Source organism: Lipomyces chichibuensis (genome assembly GCF_038497645.1).
Source record: "Lipomyces chichibuensis strain CBS 12929 unplaced genomic scaffold V1513scaffold_1, whole genome shotgun sequence".
Lineage (NCBI taxonomy): Eukaryota > Fungi > Ascomycota > Lipomycetes > Lipomycetales > Lipomycetaceae > Lipomyces > Lipomyces chichibuensis.
Window position 1 is genome coordinate 648,179 of NW_027117453.1, and position 14,911 is coordinate 663,089.

The window sequence follows — 14,911 nt, forward strand, 5'->3', positions numbered from 1 at the left end:
TGGGAATGATATCTCATTCTTTATATCGTTACAATTTCGATCTCTAAGCAGCTGCATTGAAGTTATACAATCCGCCACTTACAATTTCTTAAAGAGTGTAACGGTCTAATCGACGGTCAACGCTCTGGATTGTGGCAAGGCAGGACACACATCGTATATCTGACTTCTGGCATCAAAGCTGTTACGTATTATTCTCAGACGTCTCCACTTCGATGCTGTGAAAGATGCAGATCCGCAATTTGGAGATAGCGAGGATAGTTATGAAGTGTATCTCGGCATAACTTGCGTCCTGATCGATCTTCCTGCTGGGATAATTCTACAGTGAGTCGTTTCAGGTTACACGGCTCGTGATCAGGAGTATAGAGTTGAATTTAGTGGAAAATAGATTGTAGTGTAGTATCAGCCACTTTATTGTCGTTGGCGAATGCGATTATAGATTTTTATAAGCTCGGAAACTGTAAGTGTTAGCTTGCCGCCCCGCCCGTTGACAATATAACCGGCTTGTAACTTACGCCTAAATGCTTCACTCTACGATATAAACCAACTTTCAGCGCCTTCAAGTTCCGAAACAGCCACATATTAAATGGATAATCCCATTCGCATTCAATATCTCCAAAATTGGTCGTCTTGAGCAACGTCACCGCACGCTCCTCGATCGGATACCCGCACTGCGACCGCAAATAATCCAGCTGCAACTCTTTGACGGCCTTGAACGGCAAGCCGGCCACATGAAATAGCGCATCCTGCTACTAGCCTGGCTTGGCATTAATTCGGTTTCCCGATATTCGTGGTTGGTGAGGGTTATTGCAGCCTTCTGGACGAGTCCGACGTAGCTAATTTTTCTCAAGCATGGCCTGGAGAACTTTTGATCGGTGTCATTCACGCAGCTAGACGGACTTGAAATGCTGAATGATGTAATGTTTGGTAATAATAAATATAGACTCTCTGGACCTTCGCGTGGAATACGTTGAGCAGTTGACAGCTTACAGTCACCTCTAAAATCATGGATTGTTGGCGCTGCACGCCGTTATTGCCAGCGATGACCGCCAAATCGCAATCCGATTATAGGAAATTTTATATTCGCTGCCGTTACCTTACAGACATCCTACCTGTTGGACGAAAAACACAATAGTCAAAAAGGGCACCTGGGGCACGCAACGGAGCATGTGTCCGAGCCGTCGGAGATTAGGAGACTGGCGAAGGCATTTGGGTGTAGTAGCCCCCCAGACAACCAGCAGCGGGATGCCGGAGAGCGTGGGAACCAAATAATTGAGCCGCAGGATCTGAGGCGATGGTTCAGGGGCTATGAGAACACTACACGAGTGTCAACGCAGGCATGTGCCTGAAGACGATCTCAGTCCGCCACAGATTCCCCATTTGCAAGTTTGGTGCAATAACTCACCAGAATATTCGTCGCCCCGTTGATGTCTCGGTCACACACATATCCAAACCGAACACATCTAAACTCTTGGTACCGCGGACATTATTTAGATGCCCGCGTGCTCCGCAGGTCTTGCTTGTGTGGGCGTCGCTGACCAGCACAACATGGCACCAGGGGTACTCCCTTGCCATGTCTAGAAGGCGTCGCTGGAACCGGTAGTGGGACCAAGTGGCCATGGCTCTCGCCACCTCTGCCTCTCACCGTCTGCTGCCTTTCGAACTTTGGCAATAAGACCAGATTGTACGAACTGCACAAGAATTGAGCAGTCCGGCAATTCAGGTCGTCCACAAGGTTCCTTATCCGTCGGCAGATCATTGCAGCTTGCTCCTTCATCCGCCATCTCTTCTTGTGCAATAGACCCTTCACTGACCGCCGGATCTGCATGGCTTCTATGCGGTGGTGGCCAACGTCGGCCTTCCCGAGTTCAAGTACCTCACCGTCCGGAGTGTTCCTGTCAGAAAGTCGGTACACCTGGATCCAAGGACATGACTCGAGGAGCACGTGCAGGGCCCTCAACTTCCTCCAGTGGAAGGGCATGCACAGGTAGAAGTGGCTTGTGATCCTTTCCATCATCAGCCTGCTTCTGATCAAGCGGAAATGTGCCGAAGAAAGGTGCACTTCCCACTGCACGGCAGCCAGTGTTTGCTTGCTAAAAATGACGATGCTCTCCTGGAAGCAATTCTTTGGTGACCTGTACCGGATCTAGGCATTTTGTTCGTAACGTCCAATATCCGGGGTTTGTGGCCGTCTAATACAAGAGTAAAGATTATGATATGTACACAATCTACGGTAAATATTACGAAATTATTACCAATTGTATATATACACTTCTTCGATAAATATTGTCTCATCAAAAACATAATCAAGTTTTTGTTAGATTAATGATATATTTTAATTAACCATTTCGATCTAGATTCTCCTAGTCTCGTTCACCGAGTTTCCTTCATCCACGTCCATCGGCAGCAAAGCTGATTCCAATATGTACGTAAAAGCTGCCTCTTTATCAGCAGTATCGTATGCTACCGCGAGATTGCACCTTGGACAATGATACATAAACCAGCGCTCATCCTTTCCGTCTTTTCTATTTAATTCAATTAGCTTCTTCCACTATGAGCCGTGGATCAATGCCAGCATACCGTCTCAGATTGGTTGACTTTCGATCGCGATCCGCATTTATGGTAAACACGCATCGTCCATCATTTCTTGGTATTACTATGCTTGGGACTCCACATATACTTGGATCACGATGTGGAAGATTCGAGAGCGGAGGAGTGATCGCCAGGACAAATTGTGCACATCGACATCTGTAAGCTCTGATAATAACCGATTATTAGTATAAAAATTTCGGAAGTTAAAACATCATACGAATACTTACGCTATATCAGATTGGTGCATAATACTAGTACAAAAGGGACAACAAATTTTTGTGGAATTCCAAGATTTCACAATATATGCCCTAGCCCCATGCTGGCCATTATTAGGTACTAGACCCTTTGTCGGGATAGCAATCGGTCGCTGGAGTCAAAACTCTAAATAAGCAGATGCTTATAGGCTATGGTGATCATATCTTCAATGCCATGTATATTTAGATCGCAAATCTGTCAGACATATCCATACCTACTTTAGGACTTTCAGTTCCTTAGTTGTGAATGACGAAAACCGCGACAAAGGCCGAATTTGTTGCTGACTGTGGCCTTACGCTCTTATCAGTTATAACTTCCGGCGATAACTGGAATTGCGCCGGCGGGCCAACCGAATTCGACTTGCCCTGCCATCGCGACCTAGGAATAGGTCAGCTCCCGTGCACGCACCAGTGTTTGTCATTCCACGATCTCCCTAGGACACTGAGCAACGGACACCGCACTTCCATTCCTTTGCCCAGTCTATCGATGTCATTTATTTGCTTGCTCATTAGTAATTAGCATCAATATACATACATCTGGCATTGTTTCTCTCATAAACTCGAGAACTCTTATTACGCTGATAAAGCGTCGATCGCGATTGGCATATAGACACGTCATATTTTGTTTACGCGACGATTAGATATGACGGCGGCAGATCCTGAAAAACACGGTCTGGTGTCCGCCTCAGGGGCCGAGGTGGAGGAAATGGGTACTTTACTTTTTGTGGGACTATACGAATGGGCTAGCGGAAATGGTCGGAGCTGACTCAGTGGCAATAGATTATGGCTCTATTTCGTCGATTCATAGCAGAGAACGAGAAGGACTTATCAAGGCCGTGTCAGATGTATCAGATGAAGAAACAAGCGGGGACACTATCAAACCATATGCCGCATACGGAGAGTTGCAAGCATTATTGGATGAGGGCCCGTATGTACACCGTTGACGTTACTCCGACATGAAAGCAATTACTAAATGCTTGTGGGTAGGTCAGCATGGACCCCTGAGGAAGAGAGACGAGTGCGAATGAAGACTGACTGGCGCGTGTTGGCATGGGCTTGCGTCATGATGGTCAGTTTACAGATCAATCGAATCAACATTGTAAATGTCCTGACTACGGATATATTTACGGATCTGAATATGCAGCCAAATGATTATAATTTAGGGCAGTCGATATTTGTGACATGCTTTCTACTTTTTGAGATTCCCACTCAGATTTTGTCGACAATTATTGGTCCGGAGATTTGGATTCCTGTATGTGATAAAGAGTTTTCTTCAGTACATTCTGCAAGCTAACGCAGTGTTATTAGACAATGATGACTCTCTGGGCTACTGTGGGATTCTTGCAGACATTTATTACAGATAAGACAACCTACCTTGTCACGCGAGCATTTTTGGGTATGTGCCAAGGTGGCTTCATCCCGGGCTTGGTTCTGTACGTAACGTCGTTCTACAAATCCAATGAGATGTCTGTCCGTTTGTCAGTTATCTGGACTACCAACCACATGACCAATGTCGTGTCTGCGTTACTTGCCTCGGCGATCTTCGAGTTAGATGGCCGTTTGGGTTGGCACAACTGGCAGTGGCTCTTCTTCCTCGAAGGACTTGCAACCATGGCCATCGGTGTCTCGACATACTTCATGATGGCGTCATTCCGACGGCCTGTGATTTCCAGAGTGTTTACCGCCCGTGAACAGGCCATTTTGCGTGCTCGTGTAATCTTGGATGATTCTTCGAAAGCAAATGCTTTGGAGCGAAGTAGATCTGCGGTCATGACGAAGTTCGGCATCAAGGACGTTTTTAACGCCGTCACCGACATATATCTGGTGCCTATCTTCATTCTGGGAATGCTTGGTTTCGTCCCTTCGGTTGCATCGTACCAGTTCATCACTATTATACTCCGCAATTTAGGATACTCCACCCAGGAGTCGAATTTCCTTTCTATTCCTGCGAACACACTACTTTGTATCGGAATGGTCACTGCGGCTCACTTCGCGGACAAATACCGCCGCCGTTGGCCAATGCCCATCATCGCGATGATCTGGCTGCTTCCGTTCCTGATTGTCCAGCTCGTCCTCCCTGACGACGCAGATCGTTGGGTCCGTGTCTTCTGCCTTACATTGATTGTCGGTTTCCCATACTTCACCCCCGTTCTGATGTCGTGGGTCTCGGCCAACTGTAATGATCAGCATAAGCGCGCTCTTGCGGTAGCTATATACAACATTAGTGTTCAGCTGGGCAACATCACGTCTGCCAATGTGTACCGTGCCGACGACGCCCCATTTTACAGACGCGGTAACTCAATATTGATCGGAATTGTAATTTTCAATATTTGCATGGCTTTGTTCGTCAGATGGTTCTTTTCTCGAGAGAACAAGAGGAGAGAGGAGATTTGGGGAAATATGACTGAGCTTGAGAGGATTTATTATTCCTCCACAACCACTGATGTTGCGAATCAGCGATTGGATTTCAGATTGCATATGTGATCCTGCGTCTCGACGAATTTCCAGATATCGAGGCTTTACAGTACATATTCAGCAATTAGTAGGCATTATACAGATTTACATAGAACCGAATCCGTATCATGGGCATTTCATTTCATTGGACGTGGCTATAATTTTTAATTGTAAGTTGATGAGGTTGACAATCACTTATGACTGATGATGGTGGGCTTGTTTTCATAGTGTAAATTTGTTTAGCGGTTAGAGTTCAAGTAGGTGTTTAATTGGTTTTCTAGTGTATAGAGGTTTGCGGTTCATTGTAGAGGCTTCATTTTGCATTTGCTGATGACATTTGGTTCTAAAGAGATTGAATTGATTCATATTGGAGGAACAGGGGTAGTACGTCGCAGTTTAAGGATGATTGCATATAGGTCTGTATTCATGTAAGGATGATTGCATATAGGTCTGTATTCGTGGATGGGTTGTCTTGTCATGTATTATAGTATGCATTAATACTTATTATCACTTCTGTCAGAAAGGTATTTCCTAGATCCTACTGTTACCTTCGCTGACAACAGATAGCACTATACAGTCCACTTCTAATATTTTTATTACGTTGAAAGTGTTGCTTTAGGGAGCAAGATGACAGCTTGAGTGGTGTTTGCCAGAACGGTTTCGTATTTCATGGTTTTCACCGGTCCAGCCAATGCAGTTTGGCTGTGAAGCGGCCAATTCATGTACTAGTATCAACTAGTACAATCATGGATTGTACCTGCACCAGACGCAGCGCGCTCATCGACCATAGCAGTCTACTTTGAAATTAATTGACTCTGAGCTTTTTGTAAGGAGCCTTAAAAATTGTTTTCTAAACCGTGATTGATCTCCTTATAAATATATACTTGAACCGTGGGACTGGGCAGTTAGTTTAACGCGCGGCTTTGAGACGAAATAGAGATTTTGGCTGCGCCGTTGGCACAGCGAGTCATCCGGTCCAGTCTTGGAATCATCCCATTAATAATGCCGCTAACTGAGCTTAGGGTCTGGCTGCTCCCCCACCACCAGGTTCTTCGCAGTGATCTGGACCATCACCATTTGTTCTTGATTGATTATTATCGATCATTTGCTTCCGAACTTCTATGCCGTTCATGAGTATCTGTAAATATGCGGCTTGAGCGCGTGGTTGTAGTGATTCTCGCGTTGGATCTGTTCCACCTGGTAACCAGTTGCGGTATTGGGTGAGTGCAATAGTCACAGACGTCAAAGTCAAGACGCGGCTAATTCTATTCTTAGTGTCCATATCCACATCTTATCGAGGATACGTGAGAATCTTGCGCCAGACGTGAACACGCATTCATCTTTCGCAATCCCTGGTGCATTCTTCCCGGACGCCTTCTATAGTTGTATGAGCCAATCGGCTTCCGCAGAAATAGCACACTGGCCCCCGTTTCTTAAAGCAGCGGCACAGTATTATCGCAAGACGTATGATTCAGGGAATGATCCGGCAGGTATTGGCTTGCGAGCATTCCTGTTCGGCGTCTTGACCCATCAAATTGCCGACGTCAGCTGGCACTCTCTAGGCGTGGATCAGGGACTGCTTATGGCGATGGCTATTCGTGAATTCAACGGGGACTACAGAGCTGCACATAGCACGCTCGATACAGGTGGCGATATCATCATGATGGAGCGCTTGCTTCGGACGTCTCCAGATTTGGGATGGTTGATTCAACGCTGGTCTATTCCGTCAAAAGACATCCTTGACATTTATTCCAGCATTGGCATATCTGTCGGTCGACCTGCTCTCGAATACTGCATGGCGCGAGGAGTCGCCGCGCTAGGAGCAGAAATAAACATTGCACGGTCAATGTATCCTTCATATGCTGAGAAGTCGGCGTTGCTGGTGGACAGTCTGGAAAATTATTTCTTAGGTGGACTGCAAGAGGTCACGTCTTCAATCATTAAGTGCTTAGAAAAATTTGAGTCATGGCTCGACAATGATACGCCGGACGATCCTTGGGAATTATGTCCTGTGTTTTCCGGTAGAGCACCGAGAACTCGACATTACAGAGAGGGAAATCCGAGTTATGTGTCAGTAGAAGAAGCTCTTGAGTCTTACATTGACGATATATTGCCGACGTTGACAACGTCTGTGTCCGCGGATGGGTTTACGACTTATATCGATTTTCCCAGCGTTGACGTTCCTGAACAGCCTGGTGCTGACAGGTCGGTGCGGAACCAAGCGCAAACTGTGATGCAGAATGCAAGGCCCATTATTCTCACCACCGGTATGACTGAATCACTCTTTGGCTCTTCTTTTGCTATAGGAAACTTCAGGGGTGAAGCCGTCGGTCCTTGCGTGGCTGTAGGAGCGCCGTTTGAGACAACAGAGGAGACAGGTGCTCCTGACGGTGCGGTCTACGTTGTACCTCTGTCCGATCTGGACTCAATGTTCAGTTCATCCACTGGAGCTAGGAATTTTGATTTCCGAGCTTCAGAATACAGGCTGCTTCTGCCGCCGGTTAATGACTTTTATTCAGCAGGACCTACATCTACCAATTTCACTTTTCCCCGTCAATTCGGCGCTTCAATGTCTGCTATCAGGCTTTTTAATGCGACGTTACTCGCAGTTACGTCACCGGGAATGTCAACAATTGATATTTTTGCTGGGGCATCACATCTGATGACCGTCCTTCCTCCTTCACAAGGAGCAACGACGACGTATGGTACCAAGGGACGAAAGCTATTCGGAATGGATCTTCAGGTACACGACATTGACCGCGATGGCTATCAAGACTTGATCGTATGTGCACCAAATAGCGATTTGTCATCATGGACGCGAGAACAAGGTGAAATTATGGTTCTGTCTGGCAAGGAAATCGAAATGGCAATAACTCAAGGCTTCACTTCAGTTGCTATGGATCTAGTCCGTCTGTCGCGCCTTGTCAGACCAATCCACGACCAGTCGGTCCGTGCAAGCTCTGATTTTGAGCTTTTCGGCTCCCGAATCGCTTTCAGCGAGACACCCGACGAGGGGGATATCGAACCCAAAGAAATCGCATATATTGGAGCGGCTGGATCTGGGGCAGTGTACGGCTTCGATGCAGTATCTGGAGCACCATTATTTGCCCTGTTTGCAAATATCGCGACAACGCCATCGAGTACTGGCTTTGGTGGGGGTGTGCTACTTACCGGACGTATAAGGGGTCTCGGAGAGTGGGTATTAATCGGTTCACCAAATGAATCTCTCTTGGACTGGAACTCGAAGCATGGAAAGCATCTCTCGGATGAAAAGGCGGAAGATGAAATGAACCAGCAGCGACCAACAGCAATGGATAATTCGCAGACCGGTGTATGCTACCTCTATCTTGTGAGACGAAACGGGACTACTATTGTCGCGCCTAAATTACTTGCGTACATTGTTGCAGACGCAGATAGTACGCAATTTGGGAAATTCGGATACGCCGGTACCAAGTTCCATGCTGCTCGTTCAGATGTAGCCGCAACTACCCAGAGGGAGAGCAACACAGTTTTTGTATCATCTCCTTTTGCGGAGAGCGGTGTGGGGGCCGTGTGGAGGATTGAGATCGAGGATATCGTTTTTTCCATGCTTAACCGCCAGACATCTAATACTCACGACGGAGATGAGGACATGGATGAGCAGTTTGCTGTACCTGTTATTCGTCTGCGATCGATGCTACATGGTAGCCCTATAAACAAGCAAGTAGAATCATGGTTTGGCAAATCAATTGCAGCGGTCGCCACTGGATCAATTAATGGTGACGATGGTCACATGGGCTATTTATTCGTCGGCATGCCATACCTTGGGTTTGGTGATATGGGTACAAATGAAGCCTTCGGCAACCAATTAAGAGGCGGCGTCGGTATTTATTCTCTTTCTTGCTAATACTTTCGATTTTATGGCTACAATTTAGCGATCATATTTAAAGGGCAAAGGGCTTAATGGGTCATGTTTGGCGTTGGTGTGGAATTCATGTTATTAGATAAGCAGTTATTCAATCTTCATAATAGGGCTTAGACAGGACTTCAAAGTATTTGTGGGCATTCACGGATTTGTAGCAGTAATTTTATAGCATATTTTGTGTTATCAGTACAACGTTAATTCAAACTAGACCCTTACCACACTGCGCACAAAAGCCTCCAGCAGGGATTTGACACCAAAAAAATATAACATCTAAGAGTAAAAAGTATACTCGGCAACGGGGAATTGAACCCCGGTCCCCCGCGCGCTGGTATATTCATACCTGACAGGCGGAAATTCTAGCCACTAAACTATTGCCGATGCAGTTGAATTAATGATCAATTAAAACTTTATATATCCGCCACGACATAACTGGCATGACCTTGCTACATATATACGTAGCCATAAAATTGTGCCATGTATCTACGTTATTTAAGTTACTGTTAATACGATGTGCCCCATGAATTGGAAAGGTCAACCACGTCTTCTACAAAACATTGTTTAAAGGTCTACTGCACTCTGCGGCAACCAAATTGCTGCAATGACCGTATACAAAGAAACAATTACGCGAATATGACACCAAACTGTTTCTACAACAGCTGTTAATACGTCAATCTCTATGTCACCAGCGACTACAACGACTACAATCACGTCGGCTGGTCTCTCTGTCCGACGCACAACGCCGACGAAAACCGCGGTTAAATACACGATTTCAAATAAACCGACACGTCGCACATTTGGATCATTTCTACGAATTTGGTACCGCACATTTTGTGTGCTCCTTTTTCTCTTCCTGCTGTTGCACAGAGTGGTCCCACTGTCGACAACAGTGGCACTTCCATTAACACATTATACAGTTCACGTTGCCCAGAAATTCACAATATCCACGTCAAGTAGCGTACATGATATCTCAATTGATATTGCCCTTGTCTTGGCGGCAGTTTTCTTAGCAGTTTCGTTTCTACCACGAGAGCATACGGAAGAGTCAATCCTGATCGTACACGACTTTGGAATCCAAGTATCATCGACAGGCAAAACGAGGTTATCCCGGACTTCGCAGTTCATACCGTTAGAATTAATACAAGATGTTGTTTTGAATGAAGGGTTTACGGGATTTCGCATCATTTATTTTTTGGCTGTAGTGGTAAAAGGCCGCGGTCGGCTGTTGGTGGTTTTCCCTGTGCGTCCTCTGTCCTATATCTTGGTTTCTAGTCACTAATCTTTATAGAATTTACTACCACAGCGTGAAATACTAGAGGAGATATGGCGCGACATTCGGTCATGTATGCATCAGCACCCCGTCTCTCTCTCGGTGGGCTCAAATACCTACATCGAGGAATCGAAATAGTATTAGTCAAGTCATTAAGTTTGGAGATTATAATATTTAGAGTATTTGTAAATCACGCTGTTGAGTCTATTTAACCAAGTATATTAGCATTTATCTATCATTATGAACGTGATATCATATTTTACAACTCTCAATGCACTCATAAAATCAATGGTTCCAGGCTCATTATTACAATATCTACACAAAGCAAATAAAATATGCAACAAGTCCAAACAAACTCCTATAACCCCAGCGCCGTTTGAAACGTGCTAAAAGCATTACTTGGTCTCCTTCTCTAATATGCGACGCAAGATATTGTAGTTTTTGACCAGTAATATCTTCGCCCCCTTCGTTACTTTCACGATTCTTCCACTGGACGGATCGACCGTCGGCGAAGATGTATCACCTTCCGAATTCGCAATAACCTCTCGTTCCCATTCTACCACGCACTTAAGATACTCTTTCTCAAAATATAAGTACTTGACTACGCTGTCAAACTCCGGTATATGATTCTGTACTGCAAACACTACGAATCCGCTGGCCAGGACGAAAGTCCGCTCGGAATACAGTTCTGCGTTCACAGCAGCTGTTCCCGTTCCCTGAACTGCATCATATCCCGCCTCGTTATAATATGGCATGTTATTCAATACCAGCGACTGTAAGCTGACAAGCAACTGTAAAATCGAGCTGGTCTCGGGATTCCATTTCTCAGATGTCTGTTCACCTGGCCAGGTGCCCAGTAGAGACAGGCAGATTTTTCCGTCTTCATAGAGATTTGGATTTACTCGGCCAACACCATTGGTATTCCATGAATGGAAAAAACAGTCCGGAGGGTCTGCTGGAAAATTTGACGTAACGTGGATGTCAAACATAAAAGGCGCCATCTCATATGGTGTACCACGCGGACCGACGATCAGCGCACGGAAGAGATCTAATCGATTGGTGTAGGATCGCACATATATGCCTTCAGGGAGTGAACTACTAAGAATTTTCCGTTCACGGGCAATGCGGCGGTGGTTCAACTTTGAAGGTGAGCGGTCTGCAAAATGGTGACTGCCGTCAGGATCAATGTCAAGGATAAGGAATTGCGCAGGATCTAGCGAAATCGTCTGGTCTGACACAGTAGATTCCTGGCGCGCAATTGGCGGCGGAACAGGAACAGGAACAGGCACATTCGCCTCAGCCGAGCATGTTATCCCAGTCTCTTTTCGGGCTTTTTCCTTGCTTTCCTCCACATCCTGATTTTGATCTTCGTCAGTCTCAGCGTCAGCATTAGTACCTTCGAATTCGTCTTCATCCACCCAAGAAGAATCGTCATCGTCATCATTTCGTCTTAACTTCCGTCCATCCGGCACCATTAATCTCCTCAACGACTGCGTTCTGTCAACTTCCACGATTTCGTCGTTATCATCGTATTCGTCATCCATGCTAGAGTCCGAATCATCAAGGTCTTGACCCTCCTCATATTCGTAGTCATCGTCATCGTCATCGTCCCCTTCATCATCATCATCCTCGGGGGCACCGATAAGCAAGCTCGCAGGAAGATCTACCTCTTTCACTGGCTCTGAGAATCCTAATCGAACAGTGACCGACCCGTCAAGATTCAAAGACACGATCTGTCCGTACCAATCACAAGTTAATGGTAAATTCTCGGAGGATGCCGTGGCACTGTTGTCACCGCTGTGAGCATATACAGGGGTCGCATGCCCCGACCGTAACGGCAGGAACGACCGCGCGAGCTGAGTAAGCTGATGATTGCCTTGTTGCAATATTGCACGAGCAAGAGAGGACATAATTCCACCAGAATCCTGCTCATGAGCTGCCATTTGAGAATTTCTATCACTAGAGAAGTACGGAGTATGTGGTAAATACACAAAGTCACCAATACCGTAACTTATAAGTGGATGAGGGACAAGCTCATAGAAGCTGACATCCTCGATCTTGTCTGAGATATTGTCCGGAGTAAGCTTATCTGTATCGCTAAACCACCGCACTTTGGCCGTCCTTTCTTTGGCATTGACATGCTGTGCAACGCCTATTTGAGTGTAATCAAGGTCAATATCGTACGCATCGGCAGTCATTTTCGTTATATCTTTCCGGCCAACATATTCACCCGGCCAAATGTCGTGATCGTCAACGAGAAGGTACGGGACAAGATCGATCGCGTCTTCAATACTTGTCGTCAGGTCTTGCCAAAGTACCTTGAGTTTAGTATGCGTCGCAGTCACGATAAGTACATTGACGTCAAATCCTCCATACCGTTCCCGCCCTAGTCTAGTCATGTCATACTTAGCATATGCGCCAGGTCGGTCTTTAAATACAACCCGGTCCCCAACTGTCCAGTTGGCGCCATCCATCTTGTCTGAGAACGCCTTCAAATTAGCGAAATCCTCGTCTTGGGCCTCGAAATAATCCTCCGTGCCCTCTGGTAACCACCGCACACTAATCCCCTGAACTTCAGATCGGAGCACAGTGCCCATCGGTGGAATATGAAAATCAAATGCCCCATATATCCATTGCCCTCTTCTAATGTTCTCGCGATCAGTGGACACAGTCTGATGTGGAAACACCACTTCCGTAGTCTCAGCAATCAACGCAGGAGCGATACCACCAGCAGGCGCAACACGAGACGCAGTCTCCGGTACCACGACATTTAGTTCGAGAGCGTCGTCAACCCAAACCGTACCACCATTACGTAGTCGAACTGCCGCCTTATATGATGTTGCTACAATTTCGCCGACCCTATAAGGACTGTCGCTAACAAATTGGCCCTGTTCTGGAAATAAGTATAGCTGAATTTCGTCACCGGGAACGTCATGTATAACGTTATTCGTGAGCGTGTGCTGTAATGAGACCGTCATTGATACATCAATTACGGTGCCAGATTGAGCATCCTGAGATGAGCGCTTGCAAACATCGCCAACGGAGAATGACCGGTCGACCAAACGCAGAGCCGAGTCGGGAATAATGCGCCGGCCTAGAGTTTCCGCCACAATTGTCTATGGAGAGTTCTTAATATTATGCAACCAAATTGGACAGTAAAAAGCTTGCCGACGTACCCATCCGCGAGGTGGCAATCCCCATTTGAAATAATGATCAGAAATCTCTGGCGGACCGTCTAATGCCTCTTCATCGTATTTGTCGTTCGTATAATCTCTAACGGTCTGCCACAATCACATTCCATTAATATTCCTTGCCTTCGATGCCATGCACTGAGGAGCTTACATCATGCCAAGTTTTCTGATCAGCAATTAGAGTCTGCCCAACCAAAGCACCGCTTACGCCGCGGATGAGCTTAAACTATCATACCTCAACTATTCCTATATTATTCGTATTGTCTGTATACACTGTGTCTTCTGTATAGAACTGCCCAGATATTGTCAGCTTGCCGCATGCGAAAGCATCCAACCGCAGATTTAACTGCTTACGCGTGCGTATTGAGCGCAACCCAACAAAAAAACTTACAAGAGGACTGTTCGCCGTCATTTGTCCTCCACTTCCTTCGAAAAATAGTCTGGAAACTGCGCTTATTCAGTGAGTATATAAGCCGAACTAAATCCGAAGATCCAAGGCGTTGTCACTTCTTTCCACCGCTGGACTTCGCATGAACGGGGTGATATTCCGGGTGGGTTCGCAATTGAGTCCGGTCAAGTTCGCTTCCCTTTTTGGTGCGGAAACGTCAACTACTTAATATGCTGTAAACCGGGTAACTCCGCGGCAGGGACCTGCAATTCATGAGTGACTCTGCTCCACCGGAATAACCAGAGATGGCACCTTGGTCTTTGACTGCGACTTCAAATGCTTCCAAACCCATCATGGTCAAGTACTTTAATTGGAATATGATGTCGGGTGAAGGAGGAGGACGGCGGGGAAGAGCAAGATGAATCTCGTGGTCATTTTGAAGTTTGTGATTTTGTATGGATTTGAGTTGCTAATATGCAAAAGAATAAACAAATTAACGGACAAATACTAAACGAGTAACATGAGAGGGACTGCCTTATAAAGGCGATTCATGGGACGTGCCGGGAAAAGCGAATGAATATACAAGAATGGCACAAACCTTATAGACCAATTTAATCACTTTATACATTACATTCTGTGTATATGGCCACATCTTAATTAATAATGAGGACAACGGGACACCTAGCAAAAAACTCAACAAAAACTCGCAAAACCCGCAAAATGCGAAATTAAGCAGAGCATTGAGGAATCTTTTGACCTCATAAGTGGGCGGTTCCGAGAGAGTTAACACGTAAGACGCTGATGACGGTTTTGCCAACAAAGCACTACAAACACCATACACAGTGTAAATATTTGTATTCGAAC

At 45.9% G+C, this 14,911-nt stretch overlaps 6 protein-coding genes and 1 non-coding gene across 7 annotated transcripts; 3 read left to right on the plus strand and 4 right to left on the minus strand.

Annotated features, from left to right (window-relative positions):
• Nucleotides 1-1,287: 1,287 nt before the first annotated feature.
• Nucleotides 1,288-2,293, minus strand: V1513DRAFT_435403 (uncharacterized protein; the record flags this gene model as incomplete). Its single annotated transcript, XM_066896612.1, has 1 exon — nt 1,288-2,293. A coding segment is annotated over exon 1 (527 nt), but the record flags the coding sequence as incomplete, so codon positions are not given.
• V1513DRAFT_435404 (uncharacterized protein) lies at nt 2,147-2,848 on the minus strand. The gene is made up of 4 exons (XM_066896613.1): nt 2,817-2,848; nt 2,578-2,754; nt 2,253-2,522; nt 2,147-2,189 (listed from the first exon to the last, which is right to left on the minus strand). The coding sequence occupies exons 1-3, from the start codon at nt 2,834-2,836 to the stop codon at nt 2,351-2,353; spliced, it is 369 nt and encodes a 122-aa protein (XP_066756621.1). The 5' UTR covers nt 2,837-2,848; the 3' UTR covers nt 2,147-2,189; nt 2,253-2,350.
• Nucleotides 2,849-3,595: 747 nt separating this feature from the next.
• On the plus strand, nt 3,596-5,327 carry V1513DRAFT_456009 (major facilitator superfamily domain-containing protein; the record flags this gene model as incomplete). The annotated part of the gene is made up of 3 exons (XM_066899544.1): nt 3,596-3,771; nt 3,831-4,095; nt 4,152-5,327. The coding sequence occupies 3 exons, from the start codon at nt 3,596-3,598 to the stop codon at nt 5,325-5,327; spliced, it is 1,617 nt and encodes a 538-aa protein (XP_066756622.1).
• Nucleotides 5,328-6,443: 1,116 nt separating this feature from the next.
• On the plus strand, nt 6,444-9,183 carry V1513DRAFT_428822 (zinc dependent phospholipase C-domain-containing protein; the record flags this gene model as incomplete). Its single annotated transcript, XM_066896305.1, has 2 exons — nt 6,444-6,517; nt 6,573-9,183. The coding sequence occupies 2 exons, from the start codon at nt 6,444-6,446 to the stop codon at nt 9,181-9,183; spliced, it is 2,685 nt and encodes an 894-aa protein (XP_066756623.1).
• Nucleotides 9,184-9,489: 306 nt separating this feature from the next.
• Nucleotides 9,490-9,579, minus strand: V1513DRAFT_t4. Its single transcript has one exon. It is a non-coding gene; the product is annotated as a tRNA-Asp (tRNA).
• A 121-nt stretch (nt 9,580-9,700) lies between these two features.
• V1513DRAFT_435414 (GPI-GlcNAc transferase complex, PIG-H component-domain-containing protein) lies at nt 9,701-10,757 on the plus strand. Its single transcript, XM_066896614.1, has 2 exons — nt 9,701-10,438; nt 10,487-10,757. The coding sequence occupies exons 1-2, from the start codon at nt 9,878-9,880 to the stop codon at nt 10,604-10,606; spliced, it is 681 nt and encodes a 226-aa protein (XP_066756624.1). The 5' UTR covers nt 9,701-9,877; the 3' UTR covers nt 10,607-10,757.
• V1513DRAFT_435417 (uncharacterized protein) lies at nt 10,680-14,444 on the minus strand. The gene is made up of 6 exons (XM_066896615.1): nt 14,360-14,444; nt 14,051-14,310; nt 13,895-13,951; nt 13,811-13,825; nt 13,645-13,749; nt 10,680-13,584 (listed from the first exon to the last, which is right to left on the minus strand). The coding sequence occupies exons 2-6, from the start codon at nt 14,069-14,071 to the stop codon at nt 10,864-10,866; spliced, it is 2,919 nt and encodes a 972-aa protein (XP_066756625.1). The 5' UTR covers nt 14,072-14,310; nt 14,360-14,444; the 3' UTR covers nt 10,680-10,863.
• Between the last annotated feature and the right edge of the window lie 467 nt (nt 14,445-14,911).

What these genes read in the sequence shown, in the direction of transcription:
- V1513DRAFT_435404 (XM_066896613.1), bottom strand. Translation starts at nt 2,836, where the DNA reads ATGCACCAATCTGATATAGC. An exon ending in ATGCACCAATCTGATATAGC is followed by an intron (nt 2,755 to 2,816) that starts GTAAGTATTCGT and finishes GGTTATTATCAG; the next exon opens with AGCTTACAGATGTCGATGTG. An exon ending in AAGTCAACCAATCTGAGACG is followed by an intron (nt 2,523 to 2,577) that starts GTATGCTGGCAT and finishes TGAATTAAATAG; the next exon opens with AAAAGACGGAAAGGATGAGC.
- V1513DRAFT_435414 (XM_066896614.1), top strand. Translation starts at nt 9,878, where the DNA reads ATGTCACCAGCGACTACAACGACTACAATCACGTCGGCTGGTCTCTCT. An exon ending in GGCTGTTGGTGGTTTTCCCT is followed by an intron (nt 10,439 to 10,486) that starts GTGCGTCCTCTG and finishes TAATCTTTATAG; the next exon opens with AATTTACTACCACAGCGTGA.
- V1513DRAFT_435417 (XM_066896615.1), bottom strand. Translation starts at nt 14,071, where the DNA reads ATGACGGCGAACAGTCCTCTT. An exon ending in TGACGGCGAACAGTCCTCTT is followed by an intron (nt 13,952 to 14,050) that starts GTAAGTTTTTTT and finishes ATATCTGGGCAG; the next exon opens with TTCTATACAGAAGACACAGT. An exon ending in GATTGCCACCTCGCGGATGG is followed by an intron (nt 13,585 to 13,644) that starts GTACGTCGGCAA and finishes AACTCTCCATAG; the next exon opens with ACAATTGTGGCGGAAACTCT.